Source organism: Cornus florida, unplaced genomic scaffold (assembly GCF_030987335.1).
Source record: "Cornus florida cultivar Cherokee Brave unplaced genomic scaffold, ASM3098733v1 CherokeeBrave_3.0.0_Hap2_Chr03, whole genome shotgun sequence".
NCBI classification, from domain to species: domain Eukaryota; kingdom Viridiplantae; phylum Streptophyta; class Magnoliopsida; order Cornales; family Cornaceae; genus Cornus; species Cornus florida.
Window position 1 is genome coordinate 14,158,064 of NW_026775573.1, and position 18,447 is coordinate 14,176,510.

The window sequence follows — 18,447 nt, forward strand, 5'->3', positions numbered from 1 at the left end:
GCATCTTCAATATAAAACCAGTTAATCACGTGCATTTACGTATGAAACCAACAGTTTAGTCTCTTCCATTACGGAGAATTGTAAAATAAATAATAAATAAATAAAAATAGGAGGGATTTAAAGAGGAAAAAATTTGTCAAAAGTTTTCAGATATATATATATATATATATATATATATATTTATTTATTTCGCGGTTAAAATTTATTCCAGTGGTCATGGGAGTCTCACCAAAAATCATTGCGAATCTAAGAAAATGGACCCACATCTCGTGCTAAATGCTAATGCTAACATGTTTGTTAGGATAACGTTGACATTTGTGTGAACTATCAAAAATCAAAACTTGCTTATCCACAAAATCACTATTTACAATGTCATTTTTTTTTTTTTTAGAAAGATTTTACAATGTCATTTTTGTTCTTTAAATTAGTGTAAGACAAATTTATTTATTTATAGACGTGGGAACAAATGATAAAAATTGCAAGTTTTAGTAAAGCCATTTGTTGAGATGGTTTGGTAAGAGAGGTAGTATAATTTTCAAATGAGTAATTTTTTTCTCTCTCTAACAAATAATGTCAAAAACTCTTACACAAAATTAATAGGATACACCCTATCATTTTATATTATTTAATTAATATTTAACATCTCAGTTGGTTTTAAAAGTCTCCATTTACTGACTAATTCTTGCAGTATTTATTGAAGTAAGGAAAACCATAAATTTGGTCTCCTTTGACAACGGTTTTGTTGTACAGTATTTTTAATAGTAATAAAAACATATTTATTAACGTATTTTTATTACATGAATTTTGGACACAAAATATAAAAATATATTTAGTAAAAATGTATTGTAAAATTAAAAACCACAACGTATTTAGAATTTTCTAATTTTTATTTTTAGGTATTGTTTATCGCTACATTATTTTATGACCATACAAAAACATTAGGAAATACTATCAATTTTTTATTACTAATTTTGGGTTTTTATTTATTTGTTTATTTATGTAATAGACACTAAATTATTCAAATAATAATACAAAGAGAATCTAATTCTAAGTCACACAATTTTTCTCTCATATAGTATGTCGCTTTCACATTTTGCGTGCACTTTCGTTCAAATTTTTATTATTTATGACTTAATTATGTCGTTTTCACGCAACTCCGTTCTCAAAATCACTACCACTTTTTTTTTTTTTAATGTGACTTAACTCTGATCTTATCAAGTAGGGAAACTAATTCTTGTTAGACCCTGATTATTAAGATCGCACGGAGGACTGATCAGTCATTGCACTATATGAAGAAGAATTAATATATTATAATTGTGATTAAAAAGAGGGAGGTTAGTTTAATTTAAAATAAATGGAGAGAACATGAAATTCAAATCATTCAAAAGCAAGAGAAAAGAATCGATTTGATTAGTCTACCAAGTTCTGACACAAAAGCAAAGCAGGGTCTCTTTTTTCACTAAAAAAACCTCTGTCAATCACGTGATCTGGTTCTGCTCCCATCCTCTGCCTCAAAAACCACGCGCTCTATTTCCCTCTCTGAGCTCTCTCTCTCACACACCCCACTCTCACTCTCTCTCTCTACACACTAGTTCCTCTTGTTTCTTTCATTCCACACGCACTGTTGATTTTTGCTGGCGACTGGCGTCCTTCAAACTATTGTTTAAACTCTGCGGGAGGTTTCGCTCCCGAGATCTGCCTCTGCAAGGCAAGGTATGCGTTCTTCCCCATTTTTTTCTTCAATGTTCTTGCCGATAACGGTTATTTTGAGTTTGTTTCACTTTAAATACACATATATGTATATGTTGTGTAGGTTCTTCTCGTTAATATTCATTAAAATCAAATTTAAACCTCTTTTTCCAATATTGATTGCTCGTTACGTGGTAGGGGTTTACTGATTTCTGTGTCTAATAGTCATTCTATTTTCTGGGTAATTTGTTTATGTCTCTATAACTTATGCTTGTTCTTTATTTTTGTTAAATTAATCTTTGCTGTTTTTTTTGTATAGCATTAAATGGGGTTGCCTTTTTTTGTGCCCCCAATTTTCTATTTACTTCTGGGTTGGTGATATTTCTCCAATTTTTGGGTATGTGCAATCTCTTTCTGTTCAATGTAGCCTTTGGAGGTGTTGTGTTGTATGTTGTCTCCTTTCCTTCTGGTAGGTTGGTGTAACTTATGATGCAATTTTGGGTTTGAAGCTATTAATTTGTTGTGTAGTTGTAGTATTAGTAGTTGTTTATTATTTATTTTTTTAATTCTTCGTCCAATCAATTTGTTGAGTTTCTTGCTTAATGCTAGAGTTATGATTTTGGTGGTAGATATTAGTGGTTTTCATTTCGAACTTTTTTCTTCCAAAATTTATAGGAAGATGGGTGTTATATCTCGGAAGTTATTCCCAGCATGTGAGAGCATGTGTGTGTGCTGCCCTGCTTTGAGGTCAAGATCTCGACAACCCGTTAAGCGTTACAAGAAACTGCTTTCAGAGATCTTCCCCAAATCCGCTGTGAGTATACACAGTTCATTTTCTTTTACCTGTTGACTTTTTATTCACGAACATTGTCATGTGTAACATTTAGTCACGTGATATCATTTGGTTTTGTCAAGTCTCTAAATGTGCTTGAATACAGTATGTAAGTGTAGTTATTATATATGTGAAACCTTTTGCGCGCAACATTGTGAATACTTTACAAGGGGAACTCATGCTTCTTTTTGTTTCATGGCTGACAACGGTTACATACTTCTCCTTTCTTACCTCTGGTTGCCCCAAACTCCCTCCTACTCAGAGAAGATAACGTTCAAACTCTTTGGGACTTAAACCGGGGTCGTTCTAGAACATCCCAAGACAATCTACCGACCCTCTCTTTAAATCTACTCTATTCTCATGTGTAATAAAAATAATTTGTTTGTACTTGTAGACCATTCTGGCCACATTAAAGACATCTGTCATATTACCTGCAGTAGGAACCATCTCCGTCAGATGCATGATCTGATGATATTGAGACATGTGGTCTATCTCCAATTTAGCACACCCCCTTGAGCTGTGCCTTGTCTCTCCCTCGAGAAGCCAAGACACTTGGTGATTTTGAACTGGGTCAGACCGAGGTACTTCTGTAGTCAACTGAGTCCGACTCTATGGCTGAGGGAGTCATAATAATCATGATCTCCTTCACCTCGCTTTCTTTACCATGGTTCCCACTTAAGTTACCCTTCTTTACATGTTTGTCACATGTTCCACTTGCCATGTTCTCAATTAGAATGAAGAATCCAAACATGCGAACAATTCATATATTGACATTTCATGCTCATTTGAAAATTTCTACTGAAATGGGATTTTTTGGCTAGATGGTAGAGTGTGCCCAATTTCATCTATGTATGCTCTCCTTTGTCTCTCTAGAATTTTAGCTTGGTTATTTTTCCTTACATACATGTCCCAGCTGTCACAAGCTATTCTTTGTATTAAAGATCTACAAACAGTGGAGTGTTGGTGACTCCCTAACTCTTTTTCAAAATGAGCAAGAGGCAGCAGATGTCTTTTGATTATTCCTTATTGTCTCATAAAGCTTATTATTGCCATCTTTTTTTTTTTCTCTCCCTTTCTGCCTTATCTTAGCCTGATCTAGTGGGAACCTATTAAACCCTATCATATACCTAGTAGGGTTTAAAATAATGGCCTTTACATTTTGGATTGTTATATCTGTTTGTTAAATTTTCACGGCTGTGACTGCCGTAATGGCCTTGTAATGTCTGTTTTGGCCATTGTCATTTACGTTGTACTTTTTTTACTGTTCCAACTTAGATCTTGGATCAATATCTTGAAACATTTTGGTAAAAATCTTAACTAGATTTAGAGTTTTTAGTCGAAGTATCACCAGTTTCTATGTCTGTTGGCTCTACCTTTTATTTTCTTTCTAAAAGTATGTATGCTCGTAGTTCAAGTTTTTGCCCAATTCACCTAGGAATGTTATCGATGCTTTTGGTGGATTTTTCTTTTTTATTTAAGTTTTCTATTTTAAAATTTAACGTTGTAATTTTTCTTAAATTTGTCATCTTGATATAAATATTGATTTTTACTTCTCTGTTTATTTATGTCATATTCATAGGCTTAGTAGACATTGTATGTTCAATCTTTCATGTGCAGTTTAGTATCAAACTTAGAAAATTTGGAACTTCGAATATTATGTTAACGTTGAATACTTGTTTAATCAGTAGATCACTTGATATTTGATTCTTGACTTAAGACTTAAATATTTTTCGTTGCTAAAAATAGCAACTATTAAGCTTTGGGTATCAACTAACTTACTAAATAATGAGTAATATATTTTGATAAGTCTAAATAATGAGTAATAATTCTCATATATACTATGAAGGGTATAAACTAGTAGACTAATTTATTAGATATTTAGAGTACCAACTACTAGTAATTAATACCTACTAACTTTGTAAATAACTAAATTTAGTGTATACTAATTTTTTTATCACATAATTTATTATATACTTGTATAATAATTGTTTTGTCAAATTCCCAGTTTTTATTTTATGTACATCTGATTTGACGTAAAATTCATCACATTTATTGAATCATCTTATCAATTCAATAAAACTGATTAAAACCATTAAACCCAAATTGGATTCATGGATTAAAACATGCATATTGGTACATTTTGCGAGAGTTTTTAGATGGAAAAATTTATGGCTTCCATAGTCACATTCTTGGCCTGAACATGTTTAGAATTGACCAGTATTCATTCTGTACAATTAACTCTTAAAAGGTGACTTTTTCCTAGGGAGTCATTTGGTTTCTTAGAATCAGTGTTTAATTTACTAAATTTACTGTTCTTATTTCTCATCAATAGCCTGAGTATTGGAGGTTGATTTTACACTTTATTTTGTAGGATGGTCCTCCAAATGAAAGGAAAATTGTGAAGTTATGTGAATATGCTGCAAAAAACCCTTTCAGAATCCCAAAGGTGGTAACTCTCGTCATTAATGCATATTCATTGACCAAGAATGTGAGTTTCAACGTGTAATCAATGTTTACTGCTGATGTATTTCTGGCCTAATAGATTGCAAAATATCTTGAAGAAAGGTGCTATAAAGAACTGCGCTGCGAGCACATTAAATTCATCAACGTAGTCATGGAGGCTTACAATAAGTTGCTTTGCATGTGTAAGGTGCAAATGTAAGTGCAGCATTTTTATTTTTTATTTTCTAATGAATATTTACTCTTTTGTTATGTTTAAGCTCACTGCTGAATAGAGGTTCTTTGATTCTTAACTAGTAGTCAGTTCCATTAGCCTTAGATCTACTAATCATACCAGTCACGTTTAGTCATTATGCAAGCGGACTTTGAATTACATTTTGGTCTTGTTTTATCATGTTTATTTGGGGCATATTTGTTGCCAGATGAAGTACTTTCAAGGTTTAGTTTTGTTTTTACAGTACATGGTATTCAATTAAGAAGCTTGATGTGTAAGTTAATTTATATTTAAACCCCAGATTGGCAAATTAGTATCACCCCCTTTTTCCCATGCCAAAGTGGCAGAGATGTACAACCAGTCCTTCTTGGAATAACAATTTAAGTTTTCCTTTATTTTACAGGGCATATTTTGCTGTCAATCTGCTGAATGTAGTTAATGAACTATTGAACAACTCTAAACGAGATGCTGTGCAGATGGTGGGATGCCAAACTTTAACTAGGTTCATTTATAGTCAGGTAATGCCTCGGGCACTTAGCTTTTCCTTTGTATTATAATTATTAGAATATAATCATTGTATGGGCTCTGGTCTGGTGTGGGTATCCTTTTAAATATCAAAGTTATCTGTTCCCCACATCCAAAGAGATGGGGACAAGGGGTTCTTTTGTTATTTCCTTTAGCAAAATGGTGTTTATGTGGTGGTGTAATGTATCAGCCTGGCCACTTCACTCTTTGTGGGACAACTTTGTACTAGAACATAATAAGAGTGTTTTTATGTCTGACGATATAAATTTGAATTGCTATACATGATTGTTAGTTTCATATATGGTTAAGTTATGTTGGCTGCATAACCCATACCCTGACTCATGTGTTTGACACACAGGTACTTTCCACATTTGTAGGTATCTATGCCAATTGTGCACCCCTTGTTATTAATAATATTATTTTTTCTTTAAAATTGATTGCCATTACTTGTGTTATACTCTCTTATTTTTGTCTGATGCGCGAGCAGGTTGATGGAACTTACACATATAATATTGAAAGTTTGGTTCAGAAAGTATGTATTCTAGCTCGCGAGACTGGGGAAGAACACCAAAAGCGCTGCTTAAGGGCGTCAAGTTTGCAGTGCCTTTCAGCCATGGTAGTTTATGGTTTAATTGGCTTTCTTGGTGCAGATTAGAGTTTCATTTTTATAGAAAATTCTGTCCATTTCTTTCTGGAAGTTTTTCTTCAATGGAAATCATTGAGTAAATTTTGATATTCATTTTGGTTTTGTTACTGCAATCGGTTTTTATCTATATATATAACACTTCATTTGTTGTTCCTCCCTTTCCAGGTGTGGTTTATGGCTGAGTTTTCTCACATTTTTGTTGATTTTGATGAGGTTAGTCCTTTTGGTAACTTTCTTGCTGCGACATAATATTGTGATGAACCTTCTTAGGTTTTTGAAACCCATATCGAGGTTTTGGGTATCACGAATTTGATCTCACCCATTAAGTCTTATTTAGCAATTTATACCAAGATATCACCATAATGATGGAAAAATGATCTCATTAGTATAATTTGTAGGATTCTCTCGTCTTGAACAAATCTTAATGAAATATACTCATTTAAATGCTTTCATAAAATAAATGGGTTCATTCATAATCCTATTGATAGAATCCAATTTGTTTCTGTACGGCACACTGATACCTCCATGTTCCTTGTGTTAATAATAAAAATAATACTAGATTCATTTCGTCGTGCATTTTGGTAATGTATGGTTACTTTGCATTCTAAACCTTGTTGTCCGTCTACTGATTTTGCTGTTATGCTGAAGTGTGCATTTGCTATTAGTTCTTTCTTTTTTATTTTATTTTTATTTATTATTTATTTACACTTAGCTGCTAAGTTGTCAACCATGGCATTTGCCTGCCTTTTTTAGTGGTTGTTTAACTTAGACATCTTTTATGATGATAGCCATATACATGATAGATTTCACAGCAGCGCCTAGCCTTAGATGGACTTGATTTACATATATACAGATAGTAAGAATCTGGAGTCATTTTTGAATGTTTCTCTTTACTATTGGCCAAAACTGAAGTTGTTCCTGAAACTTTCTCTTTACTAAACATGTTACAAAGATAATACAGGAAACAAGAAGCCAGTTGGAATGTAATTGGAAGCCTGTTAAGAACTTACTAAGCAACTTTGTTCAAATTGATCCAGTCGGAAAGAAGAAAAAGAACGGGGAAATTAGGTTTGAAGAAATTGTCTCTCAATTATCAACAATCAATTATGCAAAATGTAATAATCCCCATATATTTAACACACACATATATAGGCAAACCCTAAAATGAAAATAGAAAAAGCTGAACTTTAAAAAATTAAACACTACCAATATAAAAATAAAAATGTGACCTAATTATACAAAATTTCTAATTTTATTTGTCCTTACCGCTTCTCCTACTGCAGATGCGAATATTAAGTACCATTAGTGGGGAAAGTTAGAGATTTATAAGAAAATATGTTTATGAATTAGAATAATATAACAAATATTGAGAAGCACTTTTCTTGTAATATCCCTAAATGTCTCGACTAGTTTCCTAGAACTTGCTTACAAGTTCCCTAATAATTATGAAATGTTTGAAGTCTACTAATCCAAAAATAATAATGAAATGTTTGAAGGCAATTTTGCCTAAAATTGTGCAAGTTTTGTCCCAGCTTCCCAAGTGAGTTTGCAAGGAAATTTGTTTCTAACCTCAGAACAAGTTTCCTGACATTTATTGATCAACTTAATCACTTTACAATTTGAATACCTGCTTTGTTCTCATAAAATTAATTTGAATAAATCCTAAAATTATAGAGTTAGATGGAACTGACTCGCGCAAACTGTTCTTGATGCATCAGATAACCTTTTATATATATATATGTATTCTTTTTGTGAATAAACATCAGATATTGTCTATTTAATAGTTCAAATGCGCTTGTGAAAATAACTCATAATATCTGTAGCAATGTAATTGAGAGAATAATTATGGAGCTAATTGAGAGAATAATTATGGAGCAAATACATTCATCAATGGGCAATTGATGCTATCAATGGCAATTGTGTTAGTTGACTGATGAAAAGTATTTTATCCTTATAGTTCTATTTTTATTTACTATATCAGCATGAAGAAAAGGCATGCAAAATTCACTGTTCTTCTGGTTTTAATTCACTGTTATTGTTAGTTATATTAAGGTGATGAATGGAGCACCAATTCTTTGTATGTTCAATTTTTATGGGTGTTATGGTTTTTAACTTACTCATGAATCTATCTTCAAATTGCAGATCGTTCACGTCATTTTAGATAACTGTGACCCAGATACATATAATGAGCATGATGCTGAAAGAGGGGAGCCCCATCATAACTGGGTGGATGAAGTGGTTAGATGTGAAGGAAGAGGTGGTGCTGGTGTTGGTTGTGAAATTAGCTCTCGCTGTATGGTCATCAAGCCATGTCCAGAAAAGAAAGATCCTTCTCTTTTAACAAGGTTGTAGTCATTCAAAAGCTTGAAAGGAGAGCTTGTTATACCAAACTTCGGCAATTATTACTTGTACGTGTAGATTCCTCAATTTCTTATTTCTTATTTTACTCTTTCACACGACAGAGAAGAGATTGAGACACCAAAAGTATGGGCACAAATATGCATCCAAAGGTTGGTTGAACTGGGCAAGGAGAGTTCAACGCTGCGCAGGGTTGTGGATCCAATGTTCGCCTACTTTGATACTGGACGGCACTGGGTTCCTCCACATGGGTTGGCCCTAATGGTTCTATCAGATATGTTATATTTCATGGAGTCTCCTGGTGAGTTGATCTAATCTCTCCCACCTCTTTTATTCAGTCGCTACTTCTATTTTACTTTCACATTTTACTGATGGGTCAATTTTCACATGTGCTCCTCCATTTACTCCTTTTTTTCTTCCCTCCGAAGGAAGATGCCCATATGTTTATTAATGGTGTACAAGCACTTGAATTTACCTTTACAATGTAGTGGCGTTGCAGTTATACCTTTTGTTCAGTTCCCATTTTAGACAACAAAACTGTATACAATGTGGCCATTAAGCAGAGTCATTTGCTTTTTCTTCCTTGTCTTTGCTTTCAACATTATGTTCTGTGTTGTCTATTCAGTGATTTTACTGCATCTTTTTAGTTATCTTAATTATAAGTTTGTAATATATCCAGATGGTTACTTGCAAGATTATAGGCTATGTAGACTGGCTCTTCTTTAAGTTTTTGCGTCTGATGACTTATGCATTAAATGTTGGATTTGCGAAAGATAATATATGGTTCTCTGGATCTGTTTAGTTTTGTATGAATATATTATCCAGAAAGCCTACTAATTTGTTTGCTTTGAATTTTGCAAAGTAATGTAACAGTGATAACTGTTTTTTGATATTATGTTTGCTCAGGAATTTATTCTAGATAAGGTTTGTTTGACTGTATGGAAGGGAAGGGTTGATTATTTTAGGTTTTACTTCATTATGTAGATTAGTTAATTTATATATGTGTGTGTGTATAGTAATTTGCATCCAGATTCCAGATGCATGACATTTACCCTTCCCTTTGACATTAGTTTATAGTTTGTCCTCATAATTAAGATGCAAATGAGCTTTCAACCACTTTTCTTTGGCTTAGTTTTTTAGCCTAAAATTCACGTGTGATATGGATTTGCTTATGCTTAATCTTCTGATCTCAGGGAATCAACAATTGATTTTAGCTGCCGTCATTCGCCATTTGGATCATAAAAGTATTACTCATGATCCCCAAACTAAATCTCATGTAATCCAAACTGCTACTGCTATGACGCGGCAAATTAGATCTGGAGCTGTACTTTCAGAAAATGGATTTGTCAGTGACCTTTGCAGGCATTTGAGAAAAAGTCTTCAGGGAACAATTGAATCTCTTGGAGTGCAAGAATCAAATATCAATCTCTCTCTCCAAAATTCAATTGAAGATTGCTTATTAGAATTTGCCAAAGGGGTAAGTTCAATGCATTTATATCATTTAAGTGTTGTAGCTTATTACTGGGCTTCATTTGCTTATTTCCTTGGTTAATATTAGGTTGCAGATACACGACCATTATTTGACTTGATGGCGATAACACTGGAGATGCTGCCTTCTGTTGGAGGTGTTGTCAAGGCAACCATTGGATCCTTGATAATTCTTGCTCATATGATCTCATTAGCATCAATCTCTTCACAGTCACAGCTGGTGAGATGATTTTTTTGTGCCTGTAGTACTATACATATTTGTTTCTGCATAGGGGTTTGCAGTTGTGCAAGTCGTGCTCATATTTCTGCTGCTTTGCACTTGTTTTTCTTTTCAGCTTCAAGCTAAAATTGAATTTACATTCCTTTAATCATGTTGTTTGAGATTAGGGATTTTTTTGGAAGCAATTTCGAGGATAATACATTTGATCTCCAATTGAGTGATTTCTTATTGTTGTGTTTTGTTTCTGAGAGTTCAAGTGAAGAGTTGGATGTGGTCATTTTGGCATGCCATTTGACACTTCTTGCAGAGTAGTAACTTTTTATTCCCGATTCGGAATTTCTGAATGAGTCCTTTCCAACTTCTCCAAGTTAGCAGCTGAATACCTGTGTTATTTAGAAATCACTTTCAATTCAAAATACAAGTGAAAATATTAATTTGGATTGTTATAAAAATAAAATTATAATCATGAGTTTTAAATTTGAAACTTGAGAGTTTTAAAATTTGACTTAATGAAATCTTTAAATTCCCATTTTCTTTTAGGTGTTTCCAGAGGCACTTTTGGTTCAACTTTTGAAAGTCATGTTGCATCCGGGTGTTGAGGCACGTGTTGGAGCACACCAGATATTTTCTGTTCTTCTCATCCCAAATTCCGATTGCCGAAGACATGATGTTTCCAACCATCCGAGGAGATGGCATTCCGATACTGCATCTGCATCTGCATCTGCATTTGCTTCAATTACAGCTCTACTTGAAAAACTTCAGCGAGAAAAGGATGGAACTAAAGTAGAAAAGAATGGGATTAATGTTCATAATGATTTGAAGGAAAGAGACACTGCAGAAGAAGAACTGAGGCAGGGGACAGCTCACAAAACTTCCCCCAATTTTTACAAAATAAGATCTATTATTGACAGGACAGCTGGGTCAACCAACTTGGGAGAGGCTGTAAGTGATTTATGTTCTTTAATAAATTTTTTGCTCTGACATGTACATATTTCTCTAAGGGTAATACCCTGTATTGGCATTGCATAAACAGTTTTAAAATTACATTAGTTTTGTTGATATCTAGGATGATGAGTACTGGATTTTTTGATGGCTCAGGAACCATGTATCATGAAGTTTAATGAGGACCAAGTGGCCCAATTACTGTCTGCCTTCTGGATGCAAGCCAATCTTCCAGACAACTTACCTTCAAACATTGAAGCTATTGCACATTCCTTTTGCTTAACACTTATCTCATCACGCCTTACGGTGAGATTTCAGATATGCACGATTGTCATCTTTGTCTTTTCCCAGTTTGATTCCTCATGTTAAATTTCTTTGCACTTATGATTTGCATCTTTACGTTTGGCTTTAACATGGAGAGTGTGCATGCTTGAATTCCTTTGTGGCTTTGTTATATTACGTGTTACTTTTAGCACTTGATCATCATCAATGGGGCCATTCTAAAGATCTCAAATTATTGTAAAATTTCAAATTGTCATTGTAAAATCACAAATCTGACATGATGCTATAAGCTGTGGTGATGGTTCTAATGGTCTACAGTTGTCCCCATGATTGATTTGTACCTTCAAATGCTACGGTTAAAACAATTGACTCATTTTATTTCCATTGTCAGCCTTATCACCCTAAGAGGCATATGGTTTTCTAACTATGATGTAACCCATATTTCCAAATCATAATAGTTGCAGGCACACTCGTGTTTCATGTGTTATTTTTTTATTTTTATATTGGTAAGATGTCTAATGAATTTTCTTGAATGTCTTCTGTTGCAGAACCATAATGTCAATCTAGTGGTCCGTTTCTTTCAGCTTCCTGTGTCACTTAGGAATATGTCATTGGACTCTAGCAATGGTATGGGAGATTGTACTTATCAATCTTTTGTTTTTTTTGATAAGTATACTTACAATCTTTTGAAGTTCCAGAAGGTTGAAAACTTGAAATTGTACAATTTGACGTGTTTCTACCTCTTGACAGGGATATTTCCTCCAGCATACCAGAGATCAGTTCTTGTATTATCAACCGCGATGTTAATGTTTGCAGCAAAGATATATCAGATTCCCGAATTAAATGATTTGCTCTGGTCACTAGTTGAATATGATGTGAGTTTTTATGTGCTAAATTTTAGCTTCCGGAGAATTATGTTATTTTAAACAGAGCAGGATTGCTGCCATAACTTCTATTGATGGGATTTGGTTGTAAATGTGATGTATTTGTTTTTCTACGACATCGGTATGATGTGTGCTATAAATCTCCTAGTAAAAGCTAGATCAACCAACACTTTGATCTGATTATTAATTCCCAAACTATTGCCATGTTTTCTGTTGTTAGATGCTTAAGATCTTTTTGGCTTCAATTGTTTCAAGATTTATCGTATATGTTTCTGTTAATCTGTGTTGTGCATATTGGAGATCAGTACCGAGTCTTACCAAATGATGCATCAAAGAGCAGTTCCATCATTCCAATTTAGTGTGAGACGTTACTAAAAGTCCTGCCAATTTGTGCTTCTGTGTTCTATTTGAATTTTGTGCACAAGGACTTTCCAATAGATATATAAAATAAAATAAAAAAATGGAAAGGGCTGCAGGTGGAAGGAGTCTTTGTTGTGGGGTTTGGGGATAACCAGATCAGTAATGGGCTAGTTTTTTTTCTTTTCTTTTATTTTATTTATATATATACCAACTGGGCTTGAGCATTGGTTTCTAGCTCGGTAAATAAATAAACTGATCTGGCATAGGCCGAACCTTACCTCATTTGAACTTTTTTACTTGATATGATCTGTTAAACTCTGCATGTGCTTCCAAAACAAGTCTTATATGCTGCACTTCATATTTCTCTCTTCCTTTTCCCTGGGTTGTTGGAGTTGATTGCTCATTTACAATATGTGAATGTATAATCTGCAACTAATATTAATTACCTTTTGGAAAAAATATCTTGTACATTTTCAGGTTGATCCATACATTGGCATTGGTGATGACTTTCAAGTATATGTGAAACCTCATGCGGATCTGAGAGAATATGGTTTTGCCAGTGACAATCAAGTGGCTACCTCTTTACTCTCTGAGCTCCGGAGCAAAATATATGAATCTAACAACATAATGCTGGATGTTTTAGTTCAAAGTTTATCTGGCATTATTGAGGTATGGATTTTTTGGACAAGTCAGTGTTTTTACTGTCTGTACTGTCATCTTCCTCCATTCCCAACTTCTCTATCTTCTTCTCTGTTTGTCTGTGTGTGTTCCCTCCAATATATGATAGGCTAAAAGTTATTTGTTTCTCTGTGCTTGTTAAGCTGGAGGCGGATAACATACGGAAGCAACTGTCAGAAGCATTCACACCTGATGATGCATTCATGTTTGGTCCACAATCAATACTGGACTTGAATGACCTTCAGACAACTGGACATTCAAAGGAGACTCTTTCATTTGACGGGGTATGCCATTTCTGATTATCTATACTTTTGATGAATCTGTCTGTGATCTGGATGAAGTCACTTGTGCTTTGTCAATCAAAACTTTCGGCTTATAATGCGATTGACTTCGTTCATCAAAATCAGTGAAGTTTTTCATGGACCTGGTTACATTTCATCAAAACTGGCATCCTGTATAGGTGTGGGATATTCTCAAATGGTGGTCAATACAGGCAATTTCTTAAATATTTTGCTTATGCTGCAGGAATTTCAAGCAAATTCATTGGTTGAGGATGATATTTTGAGTGAATCCTCTGTTGCTGACTTCTCCCGTTTCATCCCAAAAATGCCAACATCCCCTTCCATGTCTCACATTATTAGCATTGGGCAGCTTCTGGAATCGGTAATCTCTCTCTCTCTCTCTCTCTCTCTCTCTCTCTCTCTATATATATATATATATACATATATATATCATGCATGCCTGTGTGTCTAAAGTTGTGAGCTAATTATTCATTAAAGCAAGGCCATGCATGCAGTTTTATATTTAAAAGATTGATAACAGGGTCAGAATCTTGAGTGATTCACCCCCCTCTGCCTTTTCCTAGTTGGCTAGTACCACTACCAGTCAACCCAGATCTTTACCACTCACCGTAAGACTAGACTGACAAAACTTTCTTCACTCTCTTACTATCTTCTTCTTCGTTCTTCTTTATTTCGTCTTGGCAATTACTTGTTCTTCGTATCTTCTCCAAGTTTTCCAAACTCTATCCTACAACTTGCATCAAGCAACTCGAGCGTTGCCAAACAAAACTTAAAAGTCAAGATTTGTCTATCATCATATACTTGGGATAGGTAAAGTTGTATGTCTTTCTATATTCCTTTAAAAGTTAATGTGTATTGATATGGATATACTGTAGACAGATTAGATCTAGCTGAATCTTATGTATAGGTAGCATATCTGGCCACTGAGTTAGCAACCGGTATTATGACCATGAACCATGTTTTATAAGCTCAACCAGTGTTATTAAAGGCCCAAGGCACACTTAAGGCGCTAGAGGTCCTTTGGAGCCTAGGCACGAGGCGCACAATTGAAAAATTAAATTACTATAAAATCACCCATACTACAATATTCTAAAAATTAATATCAAGCATGAAAAAATAAATCCGTCAACCACATCATTCAAGCATCCAAGAACCTCAAAAATAAATCCGTAGTGCGCCTTGGGCCTTTAATAACACTGGGGGAACCTTTCCTCCAATTGAGTGTATATTTTGTATAGACACAGTGGTGCACTTCACCAATATTATGCAGTTTGAGGAGCACTTTTTTGATGGACCTGATGTGTCTCGAGTGTTCGAATCCTTCATTGGAAATTTTTCAAGAAAATGATGAAAGAAATTGAATGGAAAATTTTTCTTCTGTCCCACCAAATGCTTTGCTGAAATCATTTGACTTTTCTGTGTTATCAAATAATTTAGGATGTAGAAATTCTGTTGATTCAACTATTTCCTACGATTCACGGAGAGAAGAAATAAATTGAACTGAGCATCTAAAATCAGACCAATCAATTGAACATTGATTAATACGTAATCGATCAAACACTAGTTCGAAACAGCTTTTCTGCTTAGAAACCAAATGTTCTTGAAAATTCTTTGGCCTACATAAAGAATTGTGTTTTGGGTATTCCTGATGGATGAATCCTCTTTGTTGCCGTCTCCTAAACAGTGGGAATCATATTACGTAGCTCAGGCTTAGCTTTCCCACCTCACTTTATGAATGAAAACAACCACTAATGATTATCTTTTCCCCTTCGTGTTTATAAATGAAGACATCGTTGTTTGATTATGTATATTTCATGGACAACTCCAATGATTGATTTGCATGCATGCTCTTTATCATCATTCTGTTTGTTTTACTTTACGTGCATGGCACTTTATAGATTTCACCATGCAGCCTCTTCCTGTCATTAATAAATAGTTTTTTGTTTTCAGGCGCTGGAGGTAGCTGGTCAAGTGGCTGGAACATCTGTCTCAACTTCACCTCTTCCATACAGTGCCATGGCTAACCAGTGTGAGGCTCTTGGCACGGGCACAAGGAAGAAGCTCTCTAGTTGGTTAATTCACGAGAATCATCACTCAGGAACGGCAGACAGGTCATTTCCGGCACTTCCTGCTGACAGGCTATCAGCAGTCAGGAAGGTCAGCATGATTTGATTTTTAAATTACCCTTTGTTAATTTAGAAGTGTTCATTTTCTAGAGTCAGGCTGCCAGGAGTATACAGTAGGCCAAATAGAGCTCGATTTTTATCCCTGATAACATGCACAAGGCTACAGAACTTTTAGAATAAATGCAATGAGCACTCACCCCGGATGATAACACCCCTGTTCTGCCTCTAATTTATTTTGTGAAGCTCCAGTTCATAGAATGTCAATTTGTCTTAAACTGCCATAACGACATGCTAAAGCCGAAGTGTTGCTATGGTATCTATATGCACTTGTGATACGTACTGCGTTTGTTTGTGTAGATAACCACTGAAGGAGGGCCTAGTCAAGGTGTGCTGCCGCCGATGGATCCATGGTTGGCTCTTAGGCTTCCTCCGGCCAGTCCTTTTGACAATTTCATCAGAGCAGCTAGGAGTTAGAAGAAGAGATTGTGTGTGCAGTCTCTATTTCTGTGATCTAACTTGTAAAGTTTAGGCAGTGGTTAGGATTCGTAGCTCAGTAGTTGGTGTAACTTGATCAAGATTCAAGGGCTTCCATGCTTCTTGCATCGATGTATGCTCTGTATTTTTATTGTACTAGGAATTGCTTTCCGCAGTAGTATTATTTGGATCTCTCATCTCTCTCTCTTGCATTTTCTTGATGTTCTATTTTTGTTATTTACCTGAGAAACAAACAGATTCTGTACGCGGGTAGCACTTTGGACTCATTCGATAGGGTTCGTGTGATTCTGATGGGTAAGAGGAAGAAGAATATAGACCAGAAAGACAACCAAGAGGAGTATGATAAACGAGAGTTATGCTCTATGATTTTATTAAAAGTTCAAATATAATTCACGGTTCAAGTTACATCTCCATCTTCTATCACTTGTGTATATGTCTTCACATCGATGAACGCATGACACAAAGAATACTACTTAAATTAAACACATTCTTAAATTAAACACAATTTGTTTGGTACAAAGCACTTGAAAAAAGATATATGTTCCAAAAAAAAATAATGTCCTATCTTTTTATTTTTGGCTGTGCCAAAATAAATAAATGTGAGTAGGATCTATTATGAATAATTTGGTAATTTATTTATTACCAATAAAATACTAAAAACCGAGGGAATGTATCTGTTTTTTGTTAGGTAAAATATTGTTTGACAATTTTAAAAAATCTAGAAAATAGAAAAGATCTTTTTTTTAATAGTTTTCAAAAGTGGTCAATTAAATAGATTTTTGTAAAATTTTCTTATATTTAGTTATCAGAAAATAGAAAATTGAATGAAATTGGTCCTGCCCCTAAATGTTCATTGTAGGGTCGTTCCTTCATGTCCAATCACTAAACTGAAATTTGAACCCTATTAAATTTAAAGAGTTGATATTGGAGCTCAAAACTTTTGTCGAAATAATTAAATGATAAAATTGACCTTTAACAATCCTTTTTGATATTGGAGCTCCAAACTTTTGTCGAAATAATTAAATGACAAAATTGACCTTTAACAATCCTTTTTTTCTTCCATCTCTATGACTACGACGAGCATGGGAACCTCTTCAAGTGAAGAGCTGACTTCAACTAAAAGTCCCTTATTTTCTATCATTTTTGGAACTCCTAACACCAGTTACAACTTACAATGTAACTACATATGTATACATATATGAATACTCTTCCCCTCAGATATCTTTGTTTTAAAAAAATTGAATCATTGCCAATGATTTAACCTTCCTAACCTAAACTAGAACTCTTATCTATTAATAATGAATTTGAACAGCATATCAAAACTGAATTCGTTTAATATGAACATCTTATCCAAATTAATATCCCTAAAGCAGTGAACCAAATTTATGGGATAAGAAACAAAAAAAAAAAAAAAAAAAAAATTGTCTATATTCATTTTATTTTAATGAATAGAACGTTCAATGCACCCAATTTCGAGGACTGTGCAATACAAAAATAATAATAATAAGTATAAATAAAAGGTCCGAGAGTTGTGCGGGAAAAAATGGAAATTTTTTTACTAAATTTGGAGAGTCTAAATAATTTTGATGCTAATCTGATTTACAGCGAGGGACCAAAGATAGTATGGTTGGTTGGATAAAAAGAATTAGAGGGAGGGAGGAGGAAATTCAGAAGATGCCTTCGGTGTAGGCAGCAGTGGAGATGAGAAGACCATGGATAAAAATGAGGACAAGATGTACTGTTTTATGGGTGTGATATAAGGTTATTTTGGTCATTTCATTTATCAAAGAATAAAAGTGGAGTTAGCTCCCTAGATTTATTAGAAAAGTAAATCACAAAAATATAATAAAATATTACAAAGATTTTTTAACATTAATTTTAGGTTAAATTGCTTTGACATCACCTGAGTTTTCGGTCAATGTCACTCAGATGTAGGTCAACGACTT

General features: G+C 34.2%; 1 protein-coding gene across 1 annotated transcript; it reads left to right on the forward strand.

Moving 5' to 3' along the window:
- The first annotated feature begins 1,455 nt into the window (after positions 1–1,455).
- On the forward strand, positions 1,456–16,677 carry LOC132299591 (protein SEMI-ROLLED LEAF 2). The gene is made up of 20 exons (XM_059796309.1): positions 1,456–1,713; positions 2,365–2,503; positions 4,893–4,967; positions 5,064–5,179; positions 5,599–5,713; positions 6,208–6,336; positions 6,532–6,579; positions 8,509–8,711; positions 8,829–9,025; positions 9,918–10,201; positions 10,283–10,432; positions 10,973–11,374; positions 11,531–11,680; positions 12,205–12,283; positions 12,407–12,531; positions 13,378–13,569; positions 13,722–13,862; positions 14,104–14,241; positions 15,831–16,037; positions 16,364–16,677. Exons 2-20 carry the CDS (start codon positions 2,369–2,371, stop codon positions 16,478–16,480), a joined length of 3,003 nt encoding a protein of 1,000 aa, XP_059652292.1. The 5' UTR covers positions 1,456–1,713; positions 2,365–2,368; the 3' UTR covers positions 16,481–16,677.
- Positions 16,678–18,447: the final 1,770 nt, after the last annotated feature.

Coding starts and splice junctions, on each gene's coding strand:
- LOC132299591 (XM_059796309.1), top strand. CDS start 2,369: ATGGGTGTTATATCTCGGAAGTTATTCCCAGCATGTGAGAGCATGTGT. Junction 4,968..5,063: donor ACCCTTTCAGAATCCCAAAG/GTGGTAACTCTC, acceptor CTGGCCTAATAG/ATTGCAAAATATCTTGAAGA. Junction 6,580..8,508: donor TTTTTGTTGATTTTGATGAG/GTTAGTCCTTTT, acceptor TTCAAATTGCAG/ATCGTTCACGTCATTTTAGA.